This window comes from Bombina bombina, chromosome 3 (assembly GCF_027579735.1).
Source record: "Bombina bombina isolate aBomBom1 chromosome 3, aBomBom1.pri, whole genome shotgun sequence".
Taxonomy (NCBI): domain Eukaryota; kingdom Metazoa; phylum Chordata; class Amphibia; order Anura; family Bombinatoridae; genus Bombina; species Bombina bombina.
Window position 1 is genome coordinate 646330199 of NC_069501.1, and position 20605 is coordinate 646350803.

Consider the following 20605-nt stretch of genomic DNA (forward strand, 5'->3'; position numbering starts at 1 on the left):
GTTTTGTCTAGAGGACTAGGTTTTGCTTCAACCAACAGGTTTTCGGTGTTTGAAGCCATAATAGATGTTAATAAGTTTGTTCGCAAGCTTACACTGAAAAAGTTATTTGACACAGACCAGCTATCCACAGAACAACAGGATCTCAATGAAGACACTCATCCCACAGAGACTGACCAAAGGATTGATGAAGAAGACCTGAAAGATTTCAAGGACTATTGTGCTCTGGAGGTTATGAGAGAATTTTCTGGCAGTGGGGATCCAAGCAATGGTCCCAGAAAACAATCCGTCATTCCTCCTATAATAAAGAACAGAGATTTTTGTCCCATACAAATCAGAGGGCCATACATCAATCAGAGTAGTGTTGAGACGGATCTAATCAAACTAGCCTCAGAAATTGAAAAAGATCCATATTCTCACACAAAAAGAAATTAATCACGTAGGGAATTAACTGCCTTAACTAGATTAAAAAGTAATGACAATCTTATTATAAGAAATGCTCAGTCGTGCTTCTAGATAAAACTAGTTATGTTGCAGAAGCCAAGAGACAGCTATCAGACCATGTCACCTTTCGCACCCTACCAACTGACCCTACTTATAAATTTAAAAAAAGATCTTGCTAACTTGCTGGATCATGGAATAGCCTTGGGTATTTTACAAAAAAAGAGAGGCGGAACTTTTACTTCCCAATTCATCAGTAACTCCTATCTTCCACCATGTACCCAAGATCCACAAAGATCTGAAATCCCCCCTGGGTAGGCCCATTGTCTCATCCATAGGCTCCCTTTTAGAGCCTGTGTCCAAGTGGATGGACTCTGTCCTCCAGCCCCTAGTCACCAGCTTATACAGTTATTTGAGAGATTCCAGTCACCTACTGCAAAATCTGAAGAAAATCAAATGGAAAGATACATTTTGTTGGGCCGTCATTGACATAGAGTCCCTTTATTCATGTATCCCTCACAATTTAGGAATAAGAACTGTTAGGTGGTTCCTGGACAGGAATACTTCCTGTTCGCAAGATGAGAAAATCTTTCTGTGTGAATGTTTGGAGTTCCTGCTAACCCACAACTATTTTCTGTTTGACCACACATTTTATCTCCAACTATATGGCACAGCCATGGGGGGAAATTCATCCCGTCTTATGCTAATTTGTCTGTGGATTGGTGGGAGCTCCATTACATCTTCTCTGATAGCAATTTGTACATTAATGATACTGTTATTTACAACTGGTTCATCAATGATATCATATTTGTAATAGATACCAAGGATGGTGGAAGTTTCACCATCACAGAACTTTTAAATTATCTTAATGATAATGATTTCAAACTTTGATTTACGGGTGCAACAAATTCTTTCAAAATTATTTTTTTGGACCGTACACTTGAGAGTGTGGAGGATTCTGGTGACATTATGTCCAGTTCTTACCTACAGCAGGCAATACCATCCTGCATGCTCAATCTGCACATCCACCGCATTTATTGAATTCCATACCTAAGAGTCAATTCCTCAGAATAAGAAGGAATACTAATTGTGACAAAACTTACAGCTATCAATCTTAGGAATTAAAGACTAGGCTCCTTAATAGGGGCTATAATCATAAATCACTCAGCTCTGCACAGGAAGAAGCGAAAGAAGGCCAACAACTAAATAAAAAGTCAAGGAAAACATTTCCACAAGGATCGATTGTTTTCAGTACCCCATATTCTTTGCATTATGACAAGGTTGTTGGCATTTTGAAAAAACATCAGACACTCTTGGTTCAAAGCTTTCTCCAAGCATGGTTCAGACAAACAAAACCACTACTAAAACTTGGCTACACCGCAAGGGGAATTTTAATTGTAAATCTTGCCAAACGGTAATAGTAGGGAATATTTTTTTTTTCCTTTGCCACTAATAGATCATTCGACATTAACCTTTATGCAACATGTAGAACTAGATGGGTTGTATACTTAATAACTTTCAACCATTGCAAATTACAGTATGTTGGCCAAAATTCTCGTGAACTCTGGGACAGAGTTAGAGAGCACCTCAGGGATGTTAAAAACTTCAATAAAGATTCTGCCATAGCCAAACATTTCAATGGCCTGCACTAGCATTCCTGACTTTGGGGTGCAGGTCATTGAAATAGTAAAAAGACACCTTAGGGGGGTGACAGACACAAGTTTCTAACCAAAAGAGAGCTATTTTGGATTTTAAAGTTAGACACGAGACACCCTAAAGGTATGAACCTAGAATGGGATAGCTCATATTTTACAAACTAACATTGTAATCTATTCACAATTTTTTTGAAATTCCAAAAGTCAGCTCCTTTGCTTGGTCCCTTAATTACTTTTAGTAATCTCTAAAATGCAATAGAAATCATTGTTGCATTCCAGATCATTAAATATTATTTTCTGTATCATTTATTTTTTGATTATTAACCCCTTGTCTTGAACTAAAATGAAAAAATAATTAAGCTTAGAAAAGCATTCATTTCAAATACTAATGTTCAGGATAATGAGTTTAAACTTAATATAATATTTTCTTCAAATCCTGTAAGCAATTTTCAAGGATAATGTACCATTGAATTTATTTACAATTAATCGGCTAGATTATGAGTCTTGCGTTAGGGTGAAAAAGCAGCGTTGAGAGGTCACCTACATTATATTATTAACCCCTAATCTGCCACTCCGGACACCGCCGCCACCTTCATTATAGTTTTGAACCCCTAATCTGCTGACCCCCAACATTGCCGACACCTACATTATATTTATTAACCCCTAATCTGCCGCCCCCAACGTCGCCGCAACCTACCTACCATTATTAACCCCTAATCTGCCACCCCCAACATCGCCGCCACTATAATAAATATATTAACCCCTAAACTGCCGCACTCCCGCCTCGCAAACATTAGTTAAATATTATCAATCCCTAATCTGCCGCCCCCAACGTCGCCGCAACTCTATTAAAGTTATTAACCCCTAAAACTAAGTCTAACCCTAACCCCCTAACTTAAATATAATTTACATAAATCTAAATACAATTACTATAATTAACTAAATTGTTCCTATTTAAAACTAAATACTTACCTATAAAATACACCCTAAGATAGCTACAATATAACTAATTGTTACATTGTAGCTAGTTTAGAGTTTATTTTTATATTACAGGCAACTTTGTATTTATTTTAACTAGGTACAATAGTTATTAAATAGTTATTAACTATTTAATAGCTACCTAGTTAAAATAAAGTCAAATTTACCTGTAAAATAAATCCTAACCTAAGTTACAATTACACCTAACACTACACTACAATTAAATTAATTCCCTAAACTAACTACTATTAAATACAATTAAATACAATTATCTAAAGTACGAAAAAAAACAAACACTAAATTACAGAAAATAATAAAATATTTACAAGTTTTTTAAACTAATTACACCTAATCTAATCCCCCTAATAAAATTAAAAAAAATAATAATAATAAAAAGCCCTACCCTATACTAAATTACAAATATCCCTTAAAAGGTCCTTTTGCGGGACATTGGCCCAAGTAATCAGCTCTTTTACCTTCATCCATCTGGCGCGGAGCGGGTCTATCTTCAAGACATCCGACGCAGAGCATCCTCTTCCAACGAAGTCCAACTGAAGAATGAAGGTTCCTTTAAATGACGTCATCCAAGATGGCGTCCCTTCAATTCCGATTGGCTGATAGAATTCTATCAGCCAATCAGAATTAAGGTAGAAAAACTCATATTGGCTGATGCAATGCTGATTGGGTCAGTCAATAGAATGCAAGCTCAATCCTATTGGCTGATTGCATCAGCCAATAGGATTTTTTCTACCTTAATTCCAATTGGCTGATAGCATTCTATCAGCCAATCGGAATTGAAGGGACGCTATCTTGGATGACATCATTTAAAGGAACCTTCATTCTTCAGATGGACTTCATTGGAAGAGGATGCTCAGCGTCGGATATCTTGAAGATGGACCCGCTCCGCGCCGGATGGATGAAGATAGAAGATGCCGCCTGGATGAAGACTTCTGCCCATCTGGAGGACCTCTTCTGGCCGGCTCTGATGAAGACTTCTGCCTGTCTGGAGGACCACTTCTGCCGGCTTCGTTGAGGACTTCGGCCCGGTTGGGTGAAGACTTCTCAAGGTAGGGTGATCTTCAAGGGGTTAGTGTTAGGTTTTATTAAGGGGTTATTGGGTGGGTTTTAGAGTAGGTTTGGGTGTGTGGGTGGTGGGTTTTAATGTTGGGGGGTATTGTACTTTTTTTCAGGTAAAAGAGCTGATTACTTGGGCCAATGTCCCGCAAAAGGACCTTTTAAGGGATATTTGTAATTTAGTATAGGGTAGGGCTTTTTATTATTATTTTTTTTTTTTAATTTTATTAGGGGGATTAGATTAGGTGTAATTAGTTTAAAAAACTTGTAAATATTTTATTATTTTCTGTAATTTAGTGTTTGTTTTTTTTCGTACTTTAGATAATTGCAGTTAATTGTATTTAATAGTAGTTAGTTTAGGGAATTAATTTAATTGTAGTGTAGTGTTAGGTGTAATTGTAACTTAGGTTAGGATTTATTTTACAGGTAAATTTGACTTTATTTTAACTTGGTAGCTATTAAATAGTTAATAACTATTTAATAACTATTGTACCTAGTTAAAATAAATACAAAGTTGCCTGTAATATAAAAATAAACTCTAAACTAACTACAATGTAACAATTAGTTATATTGTAGCTATCTTAGGGTGTATTTTATAGGTAAGTATTTAGTTTTAAATAGGAATAATTTAGTTAATTATAGTAATTGTATTTAGATTTATGTAAATTATATTTAAGTTAGGGGGTTAGGGTTAGACTTAGTTTTAGGGGTTAATAACTTTAATAGAGTTGCAGCGACGTTGGGGGCGGCAGATTAGGGATTGATAATATTTAACTAATGTTTGCGAGGCGGGAGTGCGGCAGTTTAGGGGTTAATATATTTATTATAGTGGCGGCGATGTTGGGGGCGGCAGATTAGGGGTTAATAATGGTAGGTAGGTTGCGGCGACATTGGGGGCGGCAGATTAGGGGTTAATAAATATAATGTAGGTGTCGGCAATGTTGGGGGTCAGCAGATTAGGGGTTCAGAACTATAATGAAGGTGGCGGCGGTGTCCGGAGTGGCAGATTAGGGGTTAATAATATAATGTAGGTGTCAGCGACGTCGGGGTGTTAGGTATAGACATAAAATGTATTTCCCCATAGGAATCAATGGGGCTGCGTTAGGAGCTGAACTCTACTTTTTTGGAGTTGTTAGGTTTTTTTTTCAGCCGGCTCTGCCACCCATTGATTCCTATGGGGAAATCGTGCACGAGCACGTTTTGCCAGCTCACCGCTACCATAAGCAGCGCTGGTATTGAGGTGAGATGTGGAGCAACATATTGCTATCCGCTCACTTTTCTGCGGCTAACGCCGGGTTTAAAAAACCCCGTAATACCAGCGTTGTCTGCAGGTAATCGGTGAGCATAAAATGCTTGTTAGTCCCGCACAGTTTAACCGACAAAACTCGTAATCTAGCCGAATGTTTTTACATTTTATTCTTGCAATGGTCCGGTTTTTGGTACCTGATTGGCTGGGTCCCCCTTAAATATGAGTTGGTCTGTATCCTGTGTATCCTATGACTAAGCGCCAAGAGAGGCGCAAAACGCATCAGGACAGTCCTTTTCCTTGACCCCTGCATGTATATGGCATGTATACTGCATTTTTAATCTTTATCTAATAAAGATCGTTTTTTAATCTCCCCTCTGAGTGCCTTAGGATTCAGTTTCTCTTTTCATTTCTATTAAGAATAATTATTCACCAAAAGCTATACAAAGAATAAATCTACATCATATCTTTATTAAAGCCTTCTGGATAATGGGTTTTACGAATATGTTCTATTCCCATAAAAGAGAAATCATTTCTAATGTTTATCTACAGGTGTTCTTGAATTGGGATCTTATTTTGCCAATAGATGTTCCCTAATTCTATCTTTTAGGGCTCTGGTGGTGATCCATTCCCTACATATTGAAGCAAACATAATATATGTGATTTAATAAATGCTTTATTCACCCATAATAAATCAACAGTAAAATATATTAATTAATCAGAAGCACTTACTGGAAGAGCTGGAATTTGCACCATCACACACCTCTCTGCCATGCTGTAGAAAAATATCAATTTGTTAATTTAATCAGATAAATAAAGTTTCTTTTGCAGATTTTTTTGAAAAGCATGCTCTTCTTATTTCTAAACACATTCTAATTTGCTGTTGGAGCAAAAGGTATATTTTATGCTATGTTGTTTATTCATTATCTGGTAAATGGATAACAAGAATAATATATATATATATATATATATATATATATATATATATATATATATATATATATATATATATATATATATATATATAAAAGTCAGATGCACTCTCAGGTCTTTCAATAGATTCTTTAATGGAACGTTTTCGGGGTTCACAACCCCTTCATCAGCATTTATATATAAATAGTACTTGAATTGACTTATTTTTTTTAAAAATATTTTTTTTATTGAGGTTTGTGCATGAAATGAAAAACAAAGAATAAATGTTGGTATAGGAATTACGGCATTTTCATAGTACACAATACAAATATATAAGCATAAAGTAAGATAATTGCTAGAATATAGATACGTGAAACCTCTATTTTATAATTGTAAATTTTCCTGGACACTTAATTTTCTTATATATTAATTTTTTTATATTTTGGGTTTTTACACACGATATTTGTATTTGTATTTACTACTACGGCAAGGATTTTGGACACATTTTTTTGTTTCTTTAGGACTTCAAACATATATACTATTTGAGTTTGTATATCATTTGTATCACAAGATTATTATTTTTTTTCAAAAATACTTTTTATTGAGGTAAAGTCATAAATAAAACAGTACATTTACATAAGAGAATCATGGCAACATGCCCATATGACATACATCGAGAAAGCAAACATAAATGACCAGTGTAACAGACATGTCTTTAAAATTATCTAGATTTCTTGAGCTCTATCCAAAGAGGATGTTCCTTAGCCATGAGTTATACCTCTTTTTACATGACTTCATGTTCAACAGACAGCGAATAATACATGCATCAGAGTTTCCTACTGTAAGCCTATAATCTCACAGAGGTGTTTAATACCTTAGGGCTTATCCCTGTTAATGATCAAGTCAGAGATCATAGTTTTAGCTAAAGTAACATAGACCAAAAGATATTAACTAAGAGTTTTTTTATGCCTTGCCTGGGACAGGACCCCTCCTCTAGCTTTGTCTAATATAGGGTATAATGCTTATAGGCTTATAGGTTGTCCAAACCCAGACAAGTTATACCTTGTTCAACAGTCAAAGAGTAAAAGTTCAGCCGGGCGACAGGGCGTCCGAGAGTATAGAGAAGAATAAGGAAGTGAGGAAGGAGAAAAGGAAAAAAAAAAAAAAAAGGGGGGAGGGGGGGGGGGGGGGGGGAACCCAAGCCCCAGCCGCGGGTGACTATCTCCTACTATGCTTCCTTTGATCTCCGCTCTCGAGGGCTATTACATTCTAAATATCTTTCTATTTATTTTCTCCTATTTTCCAGAGTGCCCAAACTTGTCCATGTAAGCCTGCTTTGCCCACGGACCTCAAAGAGAATTCTTCCATAGAACGGATGTATTCAATGATATCCCGTATCATGTTAAGTGTGACCTGTGTTTTTCCCAACCAGCATCTTGCGATTGCTAGTTTCGTGGCTAAAAGTATAACTATACAAAGCATCTTCGCAGGCTGGGCCAGTTTCCCCAATCCCAAATGAAACAGGGCAGTGTCAGGTGTCAGTCTGCGTAGTAACCCTAAGTGATCTAACAATGCTGCTACCTGGTCCAAGATTCCCCTGACTCCCGCACAGCTCCACCAAATATGAAAGTGGGAACCTCTTTGGCCACATCCCCTCCAGCATCTGTCTGAAGTCTGTGAGAACATCTTATTTAGGCTGACTGTAAATCCTTCGGAATCCAATAGGAGTTGATAATGTATTGTCAAAGCCTTACGGAGAGGCTTGCCCGCGAGCCACCTTTTTTCCCATTGAGTCAATTCTCTGGGTTTCTCCTTTTGGAACTTCCAGGATATCAGCAATGATATAAGCCTGAAATATTCGAAGTGAAACTTTTTGGGGATATCTATGTCCGACAAGTCCGGAGCCTGGATCGCCAAACCCCGGGGCGTATAGAGATCCCTAACATGCTTGATACCCCAACCAGACCACATATGTGCGTGTGACTCCGGCAGACAGGATAGCAGAGCCCTAATTGAATGCACTGGGGATGGGTGAGGTGCCACTCCAGTCAAACCGCGAAGTTCCCTCCATATTTTAACGCCAGCTTTAATGATAGAATTCTCAACCCCCACAAGTGCATCTGCATGTTGAGGGACCCATATAAGGTCTTCTAGCATTAGGCCCGAGGGGAGCACAGCCTGCTCAAGCTGTCCCCACCTGGTGTCCTCAGACGGGGCCCCCCACGCCGTCACGTGGGAGAGCATGGCCGCCTTATAGTATTTGCCTTTGCTGGGTGCCGCCAACCCTCCATGGAGAACAGGCCGTTGCAGTTGTTGCATGGCTATCCACAAAGGTTTGCCCTGCCTGATAAACCTGTTTATAATTGCTTGGAAGCGACTGAGAATATATTGCGGGACTGCCAACGGTATACACCTAAAGAGGTACGTGACCTTAGGGAGAAGGGACATCTTTACCGACTGTATTCTCCCAATCCATGATATCTCGTATCTAACCCATTTCACAGTAAGAGAATCAAATTCTTTTAGCAAAGGGTCGTAATTTGCCCGAATTACTGTCTTCGGGTCTGGGGAGAGGATAACTGTTACAAACTGCTATTTGTGACTGGCCCTTTAAATGGAAGGTTGCCCTGCTTCCCTAGAATTTGGAGAAGCCTATTTGCCAGCCTCCTTCCTCATGACTATGGCCCCTGGAAGATTGTGCCCCTGAGAGTATATTGACTTTTGTTGGGTGTGTGTGGCCCTTTGGGAACCGTCTGGGGACATATTGTGACTTTGGTGAACAATGCCCCTTTAAGACTATGTCCCCAGACCTGTGAAATGACTTGTCTCTGGCTTTCTCCCACTTGGTTCAGTTTCATTGTGTGCCATTAAGAGTTAAATTTTGTTCAGCTTCAAGAAACCTATTCTAAATACAAGTCTGCTGGGATTAGCTCTAATTAGGTTTAGTGATCAACTTTCCCATTGTCTAATCAGACTAGTATTGATAAGGTGGACTGCATTGTTTTATTGTGTGTAATGTTATCTGCTGAAGTAAATGTTGTGGCCTGTCAAAGGGAGTGTCTCTCTATCTAATATCAAATGTGTGATGGGGGATTTTATGCCTCCCCCTGAGAGTGTCCTGTTTGCATGTAACCTCAATAAAAAGGAGGCTGTGTGCTCCAGCACATCAGACCTATGTTGACCCTCTAACTTGAAGCTTTGACTCATGTTTGTAGGATACGGCTTATAATCACTACAGGGATTGCTATGCTCTTCATACTCCCTTAGCTACAGGGATTGCTACAGAAGGAAGCGGTTCACCTACTGGAGCCTGGTCATAGGTCCAGGGCGCAGAGCAGACGGCGAGATACCAGCCCAGCAGCGGTGGTTCATAGAGTCTGCATTACTTATGGTGGCTACGCAGCAGTTATAGTGTCCACGGTGCTGCTGCTCCTTTGGTGAGCGCTAGGAGCATCCTTTTCTACGGTCCAACTTCCAGCCAGCCTGGAGGCAACCGTAACATTTGGCGGCAGCGGTGGGATTGGCGTCCTAGCGCAAGGAGCAGCACCACAACAGCACTGGTATCGTAGGAGAGTAATTGAGGGCAATGCTAGCCACTGTGCAGCATCCCTACCTACAGCAGCATGGAGCTGACAAGATACTGGTCAGAACCATGTGAAGAGCACCTCAACCGGATCCGTCGCTATGAGGGCGCGGATTTCATTCCAGAGGTAAAGAGGCGGCTAGTCCGATATGGTCCAGACCCTGTGCAGGAGGTAGTCAGTCGCATCATCCGGGAATTGGATACGGAGAACAAAGCGGCACGAGCCTTTGAGCGCCAACTGTGGAGTTTGAGGGTATGGACACCTGGTCTCTCTCCCCAGCCGCAGCATGTTCCACAGGGAGAGGAGAGCAGCGACCTCCCTCCCCAGCGGCAGTATACTGTGCAGAGGGAAGAGACAACCGGTCTCCTTCCCCAACCCCAACCAGAGATACCAGAGGCAGCAGGCCTCATAGACTGGTCCTGGGAGGACCCCCAGCAGGCAGGTGGAGATGGGACCGCAGTCTCTCTACCGGCCCTACAGGGATGCTGGGCAGGCGGCCCAGATCCCCAGCGACAGACCCAGCTACAGGGAGGGGAGAGCATCGACCTCCCTCCCCAGCCGGAGTGTGCCTTCCAGGGAGAGGAGACAACCGGTCTCTCTCCCCAGCCGCAGCATGTTCCACAGGAAGAGGAGAGCATCGACCTCCCTTCCCAACGGCCGCCGGAGTATCAGGAGGAGGAGGTAAGCCAATCTCCCCCTCCCCAGCTAACTCCTAACTTGGGCCCAGGGTTAACAGTGGAGATGTTAACCCCCACTGCCCCCCACGTTCCCTTTGCCACCGGGCAGGACTATGCCCCAATTCCCCCAGCAGAAGAGCTGGCATCAGGACAGAGCGCTGCTGGCCTCTGCCCTACAGACCCCCTTGTTACAGGACTGGCCTGCAAACCCCTCACCCCAGCAGAAGCGCTGGCACCAGGGCAGAGTGCCGCTGGCCTCTGCCCCCCAAGTACCATCAGCTATTTGCCCAGCTGCGCCAGGAAGGCAGAGGATGCTACACTTTCATCCTATAACCTGGAACCTACAGGCCAGTGCTACTTGTTGTGGGGGGCTGCTTTGCTGCTAGTGTTTATTTGTGGGTGGGTTGCGAGACTAACTTAGGCACTGACCGACAGAAGGTCAGGTGCCTTGTTAGTCTCCCTCCAAAAGGGGAGATATGTTACAAACTGCTATTTGTGACTGGCCCTTTAAATGGAAGGTTGCCCTGCTTCCCTGGAATTTGGAGAAGCCTATTTGCCAGCCTCCTTCCTCATGACTATGGCCCCTGGAAGATTGTGCCCCTGAGAGTATATTGACTTTTGTTGGGTGTGTGTGGCCCTTTGGGAACTGTCTGGGGACATATTGTGACTTTGGTGAACAATGCCCCTTTAAGACTATGTCCCCAGACCTGTGAAATGACTTGTCCCTGGCTTTCTCCCACTTGGTTCAGTTTCATTGTGTGCCATTAAGAGTTAAATTTTGTTCAGCTTCAAGAAACCTATTCTAAATACAAGTCTGCTGGGATTAGCTCTAATTAGGTTTAATGATCAACTTTCCCATTGTCTAATCAGACTAGTATTGATAAGGTGGACTGCATTGTTTTATTATGTGTAATGTTATCTGCTGAAGTAAATGTTGTGGCCTATCAAAGGGAGTGTCTCTCTATCTAATATCAAATGTGTGATGGGGGATTTTATGCCTCCCCCTGAGAGTGTCCTGTTTGCATGTAACCTCAATAAAAAGGAGGCTGTGTGCTCCAGCACATCAGACCTATGTTGACCCTCTAACTTGAAGCTTTGACTCATGTTTGTAGGATACAGCTTATAATCACTACAGGGATTGCTATGCTCTTCATACTCCCTTAGCTACAGGGATTGCTACAGAAGGAAGCGGTTCACCTACTGGAGCCTGGTCATAGGTCCAGGGCGCAGAGCAGACGGCGAGATACCAGCCCAGCAGCGGTGGTTCATAGAGTCTGCATTACTTATGGTGGCTACGCAGCAGTTATAGTGTCCACGGTGCTGCTGCTCCTTTGGTGAGCGCTAGGAGCATCCTTTTCTACGGTCCAACTTCCAGCCAGCCTGGAGGCAACCGTAACAATAACCCCTAGGTGTTTTAATTCAGTTGTAGACCAAGTAAATGGATAAGTCTCTTTGAGCCACAAAAGTTGCTCCGCAGGAAGGTTTATCACCAACGCCTCTGTCTTAGTGAAGTTGAGTCTATAGTATGATATCTCACCAAATGTCCGTAAACATTCGAAAACTACCGGCAGTGAGGTCTCGGGTTCTGTGATGAACAGGGTGAGGTCATCTGCAAAAAATGCGAGTTTCTGCATAGTATCATGAATTAACATTCCCAGTATTCCAGTAGTCTGTCTAATCATGGCCGCCAGAAGCTCAATAGACAACACAAAGAGCAGTGGGGACAACGGGCACCCCTGCCTGGTCCCATTTCTGATCTCAAAGGGATTGGAGCAGAACCCCTTTCCTCTGATTCTGGCTGAAGGGCCCGAGTACAGCGCCATAACAGCACTAATTAGATGAACCGGGAGCTTCCTCCATATACTCCCACCGCACCCTGTTGAAGGCTTTTTCTGCATCTAGCGACAGGGCGACAAGTGGGAGCCCCAGAGACTTGGATTCAGCAAAGATGTCCAAGAGGCGGCGTGTGTTGTCCGAACCCTGACGACCCCGGACGAACCCCACCTGATCCAGATGGATCAAAGAGGGGAGTATTTTGGCTAGCCTATTGGCCAGGATTTTCGAGTAGAGTTTTATATCCACATTTATCAAGGATATAGGTCGGTAACTTTCACATCTGCTCGGGTCTTTACCCGGTTTTGGGATGGTCACAATTTCCGCTTCCAAGTACTCTCTGGAAAAACACCCAGTCTGGAAGGCTGCATTAAAGACAGACACCAGGATGGGACTAACTTCCCCCGAAAGTTTCTTATAGAAGATAGATGAAAAGCCATCTGGTCCCGAGGCCCTGTGCAGTTTTAGCCCTTTTATGGCCTGGGTCACCTCAGAGATAGTAATAAGAGCTGACAAAGATTCCTCAGCTTCCTTCGGGACCTTGGGCAGGTTGAGGGTATGTAGAAAGTTCACTATATCCTCCCTAGGGAGGTTTGGCCTCCCCTCCGAAGAGGATATCTGGTAGAGCCTGCTATAATACTCCACAAAGGCTTAGCCTATGGCCCTCGGAGAATAACACCTCCCCTCCTCTGCCTGAATATAAGAAATTCTGTTCGCCATTGTTTTTTGGCGAAGCTTATTCGCAAGCATGCGGTCGGCCTTATTTCCACTATGGTAGAATTTCAGCTTCAAATACCTAAGCGTTCTTTGCGTTTGCTCTAGCTCCAATTTTTGGATTTGTGCCTTAATTTCTTGCCACTTAGTGATATCTAGGGGGGAGGCACTGTTCTCAGCTCTCTTCCTGAGTGCTCCCAGCTTGCAGTATAGCTGTGCCAGGGACTCATTTCTCCACTTTCTCTGTTGCGATTCCTTTTTTATAAGGAGTCCCCTCATGTAGGCTTTTAGTGCCAACCAGACTATGGGTACTGGAGTCTCCCCTGTGTTATTGATCCTCAGAAATTCTGTGGTTTCTCTGGACCATTTGGGTATGGAAATATCTTGGAATAGATGGTCAGGCATGCGCCATCTCCTGGGCCCCTCTCAGGCACCTCCCGCATCCAGGGTAACCACCACCGCATCGTGGTCGGACCATGTGCATGGCATTATAACTGATCTTTGTACCTTCCTCAGTGCCCAAGGGTCACAGAAGAAGTAGTCTAGCCTGGAGAAAGATGAGTGGGGAGCCGAGTAAAAGGTGTGATCACAGGAGTCAGGATGAAGAGCCCTCCAGACATCATGGAGATCGTGTTGAGCAGACAGTTCCCTAAATTTTTGACAAGTATAATCTCTATTCCTATCTCCGGACAGTTTGATGTTCCCCCTCCTGTCCTTCTCGGGGTCCCAGATCATATTGAAATCCCCAGCTAATAGGATGTGGCCTTGTTTCACTTTATCTAATTTCCGGAGGAGATTCTTAAGGAAGCTAGCTTGATTGGTGTTAGGTACATATATAGCCACCAGCGTATACAGAATACTGTCAAGACGGCATACACAGATTACATACCTCCCTGCAACATCACATTCAGTGTATATAGGGTCATATGCCACTTGGTCCCCGATCAGTATCGTCACACCCCTTGCCTTCTTGTAAAATGTGGATGTAATACTAACTGGGTAGTGTATTGATTTAAATCTGGCGGCTATATCTTCCGTCCAGTGAGTCTCCTGGAGGAGAGCTATATCAATGTGGTGACTTTTCAGAAATTTAATTAGTAAGCTCCGTTTAGTCGGCGAGTTCAGGCCTCTGGTGTTTAGAGTGCATAGTTTCATGTTTCGTAGCTGTGAGGGGGGCCCTTAAGCAGAGGGAAGAAAAAAAAAAAAAAAAGAGGGGGGGGGGGGGAGATAGGGGAAAGGGAGAGGGATAAGAGTTATAGAACAAGGGTTTTCGTAGCAATGATCTAACCCGTTCAGACGCCCCGCCGCCCCGGAATGGCAGAGAGCCCTCTACTCCGCCAGGCGTATGCGGAGGGCCAAGTGTCCCCTATCCGCAAATGAATCCTAGGTTTCGTGGGTTGGGGGGCAGTGAGGTGAAATAGTATGGTATGTAGTGGAGTGAGAGCGGTGGGGTGGAGGGGACAGGGACAAGAATAGATGGGATGGGGTAATGTTGGTAGGGCAGGGGGTGGGAGAAGGGATGGGATGGGACGTGGGACGGAAGGCGAAGAATGGGAGACGTAAATCGGGAAACAGGGGGTGGACAGATGTAGGATGAGGGATGTGCGATGAAAAGACACAAGAGGGAAGGGTACAAGGTGAGAGGAAAGGGGATGAGAAATAAGGTGGGAGGTGTGAGATGGACGCCTTGGGATGAGAGGTGAAGGATGAGAAGTGGAAGGTGGAAGCTGAAAAAATGGAAGATGGAAGATGGAAGATGAGGGATGGAAGATGAAAAGATGAGAGATGAGAGATGAGAGGTGAAAGATGAAAAGAGGGGGCGGAGCCAGCAGCAGACCCACAGCCCCCCCCCCAAACCTGTAATTAGAAAGTTAATAACAACAAGATAACATCAACAAGCGTTTAAATAAATGTAAGAAAAATAGTGACCAAACATAGCCTCTATAGGCCTTAAACAAACTAGAATAAGAAGACATAAATAGCAACTTTTGAATCCCTTTTGACAGAGTAAACACCATTATTTATGAACCAGTAAGGTATTCAGGGATGGTAATGACATTCAACTACTATGCGTCTTACTTAAAATCTGTGCATAAGCGAGACCTTACATCAGGACTTGAAAAGGTTGAAAAGAAAGTAAAAATGATTTTAGGCCCTAAAGAATATTCAGAAACTCCTAGACCCCTCTTGGGAGTGCAGGTAGATTAATTGTGATAGGATTCCACCTGAGGAGTGAAAAGTAAGTCAGGCCTAGATATGTAGAAAGTAATTCACAGGATTATGGGCTTCCCGGATTCCATTCCTGGCCATTTACTCTCAGATCTGGGCTCCTTCTGCGTGGGCGTGCTGGTAGATTCTGATCTATAGGAGGCCTCCCCGGGGAGGCCGATGGAGACCCATCTTGCTGTGGCAACTGCCACGTCCGAATGAGCTCTTGCCCCTGTTGGGGAGTCAGGATGATATGCTGGGTTCCATCTTTAGTGACTAAGAGCTTAGTTGGGAAGCCCCACCTATATCGGATTTGGGTACTCCTTAGGACTCTGGTGACCTCCGCAAAACTTCTCAGTTGAGCCAAGGTGTAGGAGGACAGATCAGGGAACAGAGAGACCTCTCTAAATTGCCCATTTAGCTGCGGGGAGCGCAACATTGCTCTCATCAATTTGTCCTTGTATGAGTAATAATGTAAACGGGCTATAGTGTCTCTAGGTTTACCAGGAGGCAGGTTTCTGGGTCTCGCCGTACGATGGATTCGGTCAATTCTGTTTACGTCTCCAGCAGCGGGCCCAAGAATTGACTGAAAAAGGCGATGAGCATAGTCTTCCAAGTCTTGCGGGAGTACCGACTCCGGGATACCCCTGAGTCTCACATTATTTTGCCTGGATCTGTCCTCCAGGTCTGCCACTTTCGCCTCCAATGAGGACACCTGATCTGTTAGGCTTTGCGTTTGGCTCACCCAGTTAACATGGTCCACCATGAGATCTTCCTGCTTCCTTTCAAGGGTATCGGTTCTTTCACTGATGGATGAGATATCACGTCTCAGATCCTCAAACGATCTCTCCAGCTTATCAAACCGTCTAGTGAGGGTCTGGTTCTGATTCTCGAACATGCGCTGGATTGTATCTGCCTGGGGTGTTGGAGGTGGAGAGCCTGCTCTCAATGTGTTCATCTAACATTTCTGAAGCGTTAGCTTGCTCGTCCTCCGATCTGGCGGGTTCTCTCTGTCCCCGCGGATGGAAATGGTCCATCACAGTTTTCTTGGGCCCAAAATTGCTTTTTTGTTTTTTCTTCGCTTGCTGTGACATGATGGCTGTGGCCCTCTTGGTGGATGCTGGACACCACAGTGCTTGTTAAATAGATGCTATCTTGTCTGTCTAGGGTATGCTAGCATAGGGGGGGGCGTCAAGGGCCCTTTTAGACTGACATAATGTGGTCGGACTTACTTGGGAAATACAGAAGTAAGCAGTATATCAAGAAGAGCTATTTACATGTATGTCTGAACTTTAGGCTAGAAGCCCCATGTTGCAGGGCCTTTGTGCCCTTATGCTGCCCTCTCCTGGGGAAGTTGTCACCATAGGACGATGTGGGGAAAAGGAGGAGGGATATGACCCGCCAGCAATAGTCTGGCGGGAAAGGGAGGAGAGGGCGCTTTTAATACCTGAAAATAAGGCTTTTGTTATAAATGCAAATGTATCTCAGTTCAATTCAATGATGCTTATAACACAATAACTCAGGCCCTAAACACACAATATGACATGCAGCAGACTGATCAATATAGAGCTACAATAATAGAAATACTTTAGGCATATTCTTAAAGTTACACTCAACTCAGTAGTACTTATTTACGTTATAGTGCCATGGAACCTGTGTGGGGAATCAAAAGATATTAGTTAAGCACAGAGAGGGAACTAACAGTACACTCCACTCAGAGCCCAAGCTCAGAGAAATTATGCTGACGCAGCAGCTTTAATTAGTGAAGCACTTTGCAAGAGAGAATTAAAATGACACTCCACTCTGAGCTCAGAACTCAAAGAAAATTATGCTGATGCAGCAGCTTTAAACACAGAGAGTTTCCCAAACCAAAAAGTTCCTGAGCATTAAATCCAGCAAGTTCCTTTTACGGCTAGATTTAGAGTTCGGCGGTAGATGGGCTGTTAACGCCACGCGTGTTTATGTCTAACGCACGTCATTGTTTGACTCCGGTATTTAGAGTTAATATAAGACCATCTAACGATGCTCCTAACGCGTGTATGTCACACGCGTAATCCTGCCCGCGTTAGACAGTCTCCCATAGAGATCAATGGGAAAGCAAATAAATTGCCTTTTTTCACCTAACACTCGATCTCGCGAGAATACGCACAGCTCGGTCATATGACGCATACCACATCATGCACAACAATAACACGCCGCAAATGTCACAACAACAATCAATCAACAAAGCACACAAGCATTACACATTCACAAGCGGGGGAAGTTTTAATACTATTTATACGGGGAATACGCATATACTTTAAGATGCGGAAAATCGCACAATAACAACAAGGATTAAAAAAGATATACATACACTAGAAACAAAATCGCATTCAATATCATTATATATTATGAAAAACATACATATACAACACTTCACGAAGAACACACCATCGCAAATTCACATTTAAAAAGAATACTTTTGGACAATGAAAGCGAAAACGAACACTATGGCATCATCGCATTCTACACATTCCACAAATACCAACTCTAAATGAGCATGCGCAAATTCACACACCTAATACACATTGCAATAATATTAATTGCTAATAAAGCACACCTGAACACTAATTACAATGGAAATTGGGACATCATTAAACATTTACACAGGGTATATAAGCACCACACAAGCATGGCTTCTTTGACTGTGTTGCTGGTGGGTCTTTGGAGATTTAAGAATAGAGATTTTGAGAATTTTTGAGAGTGAGTTAGTGTTAGCGTGAGAGAGTCAGTTGGTAGTGTTAGCGTGAGAGAGTCAGTTGGTAGTGTTAGCGTGAGAGAGTCAGTTGGTAGTGTTAGCGTGAGAGAGTGATTGAGTTAGTGGGAGTTAGTGGGAGTGGGAGAGAGTCTGTTAGTGGGAGCGTGAGTGAGTTAGTGGGAGTTATTAGTGATAGTTGTTAGTGTGAGCGTCAGTTAGTGGTAGTTAGTGAGCGTTAGTGGGAGTGTTTGTTAGTGAGAATTAGAAGTAGTGTTAGTTAGCGAGCGAGTGATTTATCTGTACACTTAACACATTTACACGCAAACACATTCAATACATACATACACTTATCAATAACACTACATACACTCCATACCCCCTACCCCCTCATACTACACTCCATACCCCATTCCTTGTAGTCCCATTCCCTTTCATCCCATTTACTCTTATCCCATACCCCATACCCATCCCATACCCATCCCCTAGTTACATTTAGTTTACATATCCTCCTTTTAGTCTTATTCTTTTCGTTTATTTAAATACTCCTTACCCTCTTTGTTTTTTTTACATCCCTCACACTTTAAGCACCTTTTTTGTCTTTTTAGTTCTTTATTTTGACCCCCTTTCATTTCATCACACTCACTTTTTGTTTGATTATTTGGGGTTTAGTTTAGTAGTAGGAGATGGAGGCCAGGCAGGGGACAGGTAGAGGGGGGAGTAGAGGGAGGGGGAGAGGAACAGGGCAGGAAGGGGGGCAGGAAGGGGGGCAGGAAGCGGGGGTGGAAGCGGTGGGTGGACCCAGCCACTTGGTTCAAGATGACCAAGTGGCTGGGCCCAGTGGCGGTCAGAGTAGGGCTTCACAGTCCGGGAAACAGAGGGCATCGTCACAGGGGAAGGCCAAGGCGACTAGGGAGGCGAGGTTTACGATGGAGGAGAAGGAGGCCCTCGTAGAGGCCTATATGGCCAGGCATAGGATGCTGCAGCACCAGAAGACTACCCCGACTGACAGGAGGAGGCTCTGGAACGAGATTAGGAATGCAGTCAATGCAGTGGGTGGCCGGAACCGGGATATGGATTCTATCAAACATCGGTACCGGGACTGTAAACTTGAACTTAAAAAAAAGTTAAGCCTGGAGGCCCGACATGCCGCAGGGACCGGTGGCGGCCCTGCCCTTGAAATGGAGTACTGCAGATGGGAGGAAATGTTGCGGCCCAGCATCTCCGAGGTGGAAGTAGTCGGTATCGGAGGAATCGATACCGGGAACCTGCCACTCTCATCTGACGGTAAGCTCATTGAACAATAATTTCACATACGAATGTATTTCAATGGACACTATACGCAAAAATTTACTTTCATGATTGAGGTAGCGAATACAATTTGACAAAACATTCAAATGTACTTATATTACCTAATTTGATTCATTCTTGAGATATATTTTAATGAAGAAATAGCCATGCACACGGTGAAACAATCACAGGAGGCAGCTATATTCAGCTAACAATCAGCATCTTATAAGCATATTTAGATATGCTTTTCAGCAAAGAATATCCAGAGAATGAAGCTAATTAGATAAGAAAAGTACATTCGAAAGTTGATACTAAATGTATGCTTCTAAATCATGAAAGATAAAACATTGGGTTTCATGTGTTAAGGATCAGATTAATGCTATTACGCTGTTTACACGCATTCTATTACTTTGCGGTTACATCAGTATCTAGGCTATAGGTTAGGTGTGCATTTAAACAGACTGAAAACAAACGCAAAAACATTCACATTGACCAGATATCACAAACACGGTTTAGAAAAAGCGGAAATCGTATTGATTGTTTGTTAGATTTCAAAGTGGATTAATGATTCTGCATTTGTAATTGTATCGTAAGCTAAGTCATTTAAACCTTGATTTGCAAATATGCTAATATATATATATATTTTTTTTTTTCTTTATTTATATACAGAGTCTGGGGACGAGGCAGCACAGCCTCCTGCATCTCCCCGGGATGAGAGTGGTGGTGAGGAATTCCCACTTCGGAGGGAAGAGGCCCCCCGTGACGAACAGCGCACGGGAGATGATGAAGAGGCCCCGGAAGCACAGGAGGATCCCGCTGAACCCGCGGAACCCGAGGTCCCTCAAAGACCCGCACTCCGCCGTGCACGGGCACCCCGCCGTGCACGGGTTCAACAGGCACAACAAGAAGAAATAGCGGAGGTGCGGGTTCTACTGGAGTACATAGACCAGATGCGTACCTCCCGGATAGAAAACATAGAAGGACGACGCAGAATACTTGATGGGCAGAATCAAATAATTCAAGGCCAAAATGAAATAATCAGTATACTGAATAGAATACACGAAGGACAAACAAGAATGTTTAATCTTCATCAGGAAATGTTCACATTTTTCCGGGAGGCGCATGCTGGTCTACCTCCTGTTGCTGGGCCTCTTGTTGCTGGGCCTCTTGCTGCTGGGCCATCTCCTCCTGCCGGCCCATCTCATCCTCCTCCTCAGCCATCTACTCCTCCTCCTCCTCAGCCATCTACTCCTCCTCCTCCT

General features: G+C 43.2%; 1 protein-coding gene across 1 annotated transcript in view; it reads right to left on the bottom strand.

Annotated features, from left to right (window-relative positions):
- Positions 1-20605, bottom strand: part of LOC128652464 (multidrug and toxin extrusion protein 1-like) — a 199121-nt gene that overhangs the window by 135826 nt on the left and 42690 nt on the right. The window contains exon 3 of the mRNA XM_053705402.1: positions 6124-6166. Coding sequence (XP_053561377.1) covers positions 6124-6166 — 43 coding nt within the window. The remainder of the gene's footprint in view (positions 1-6123; positions 6167-20605) is intronic.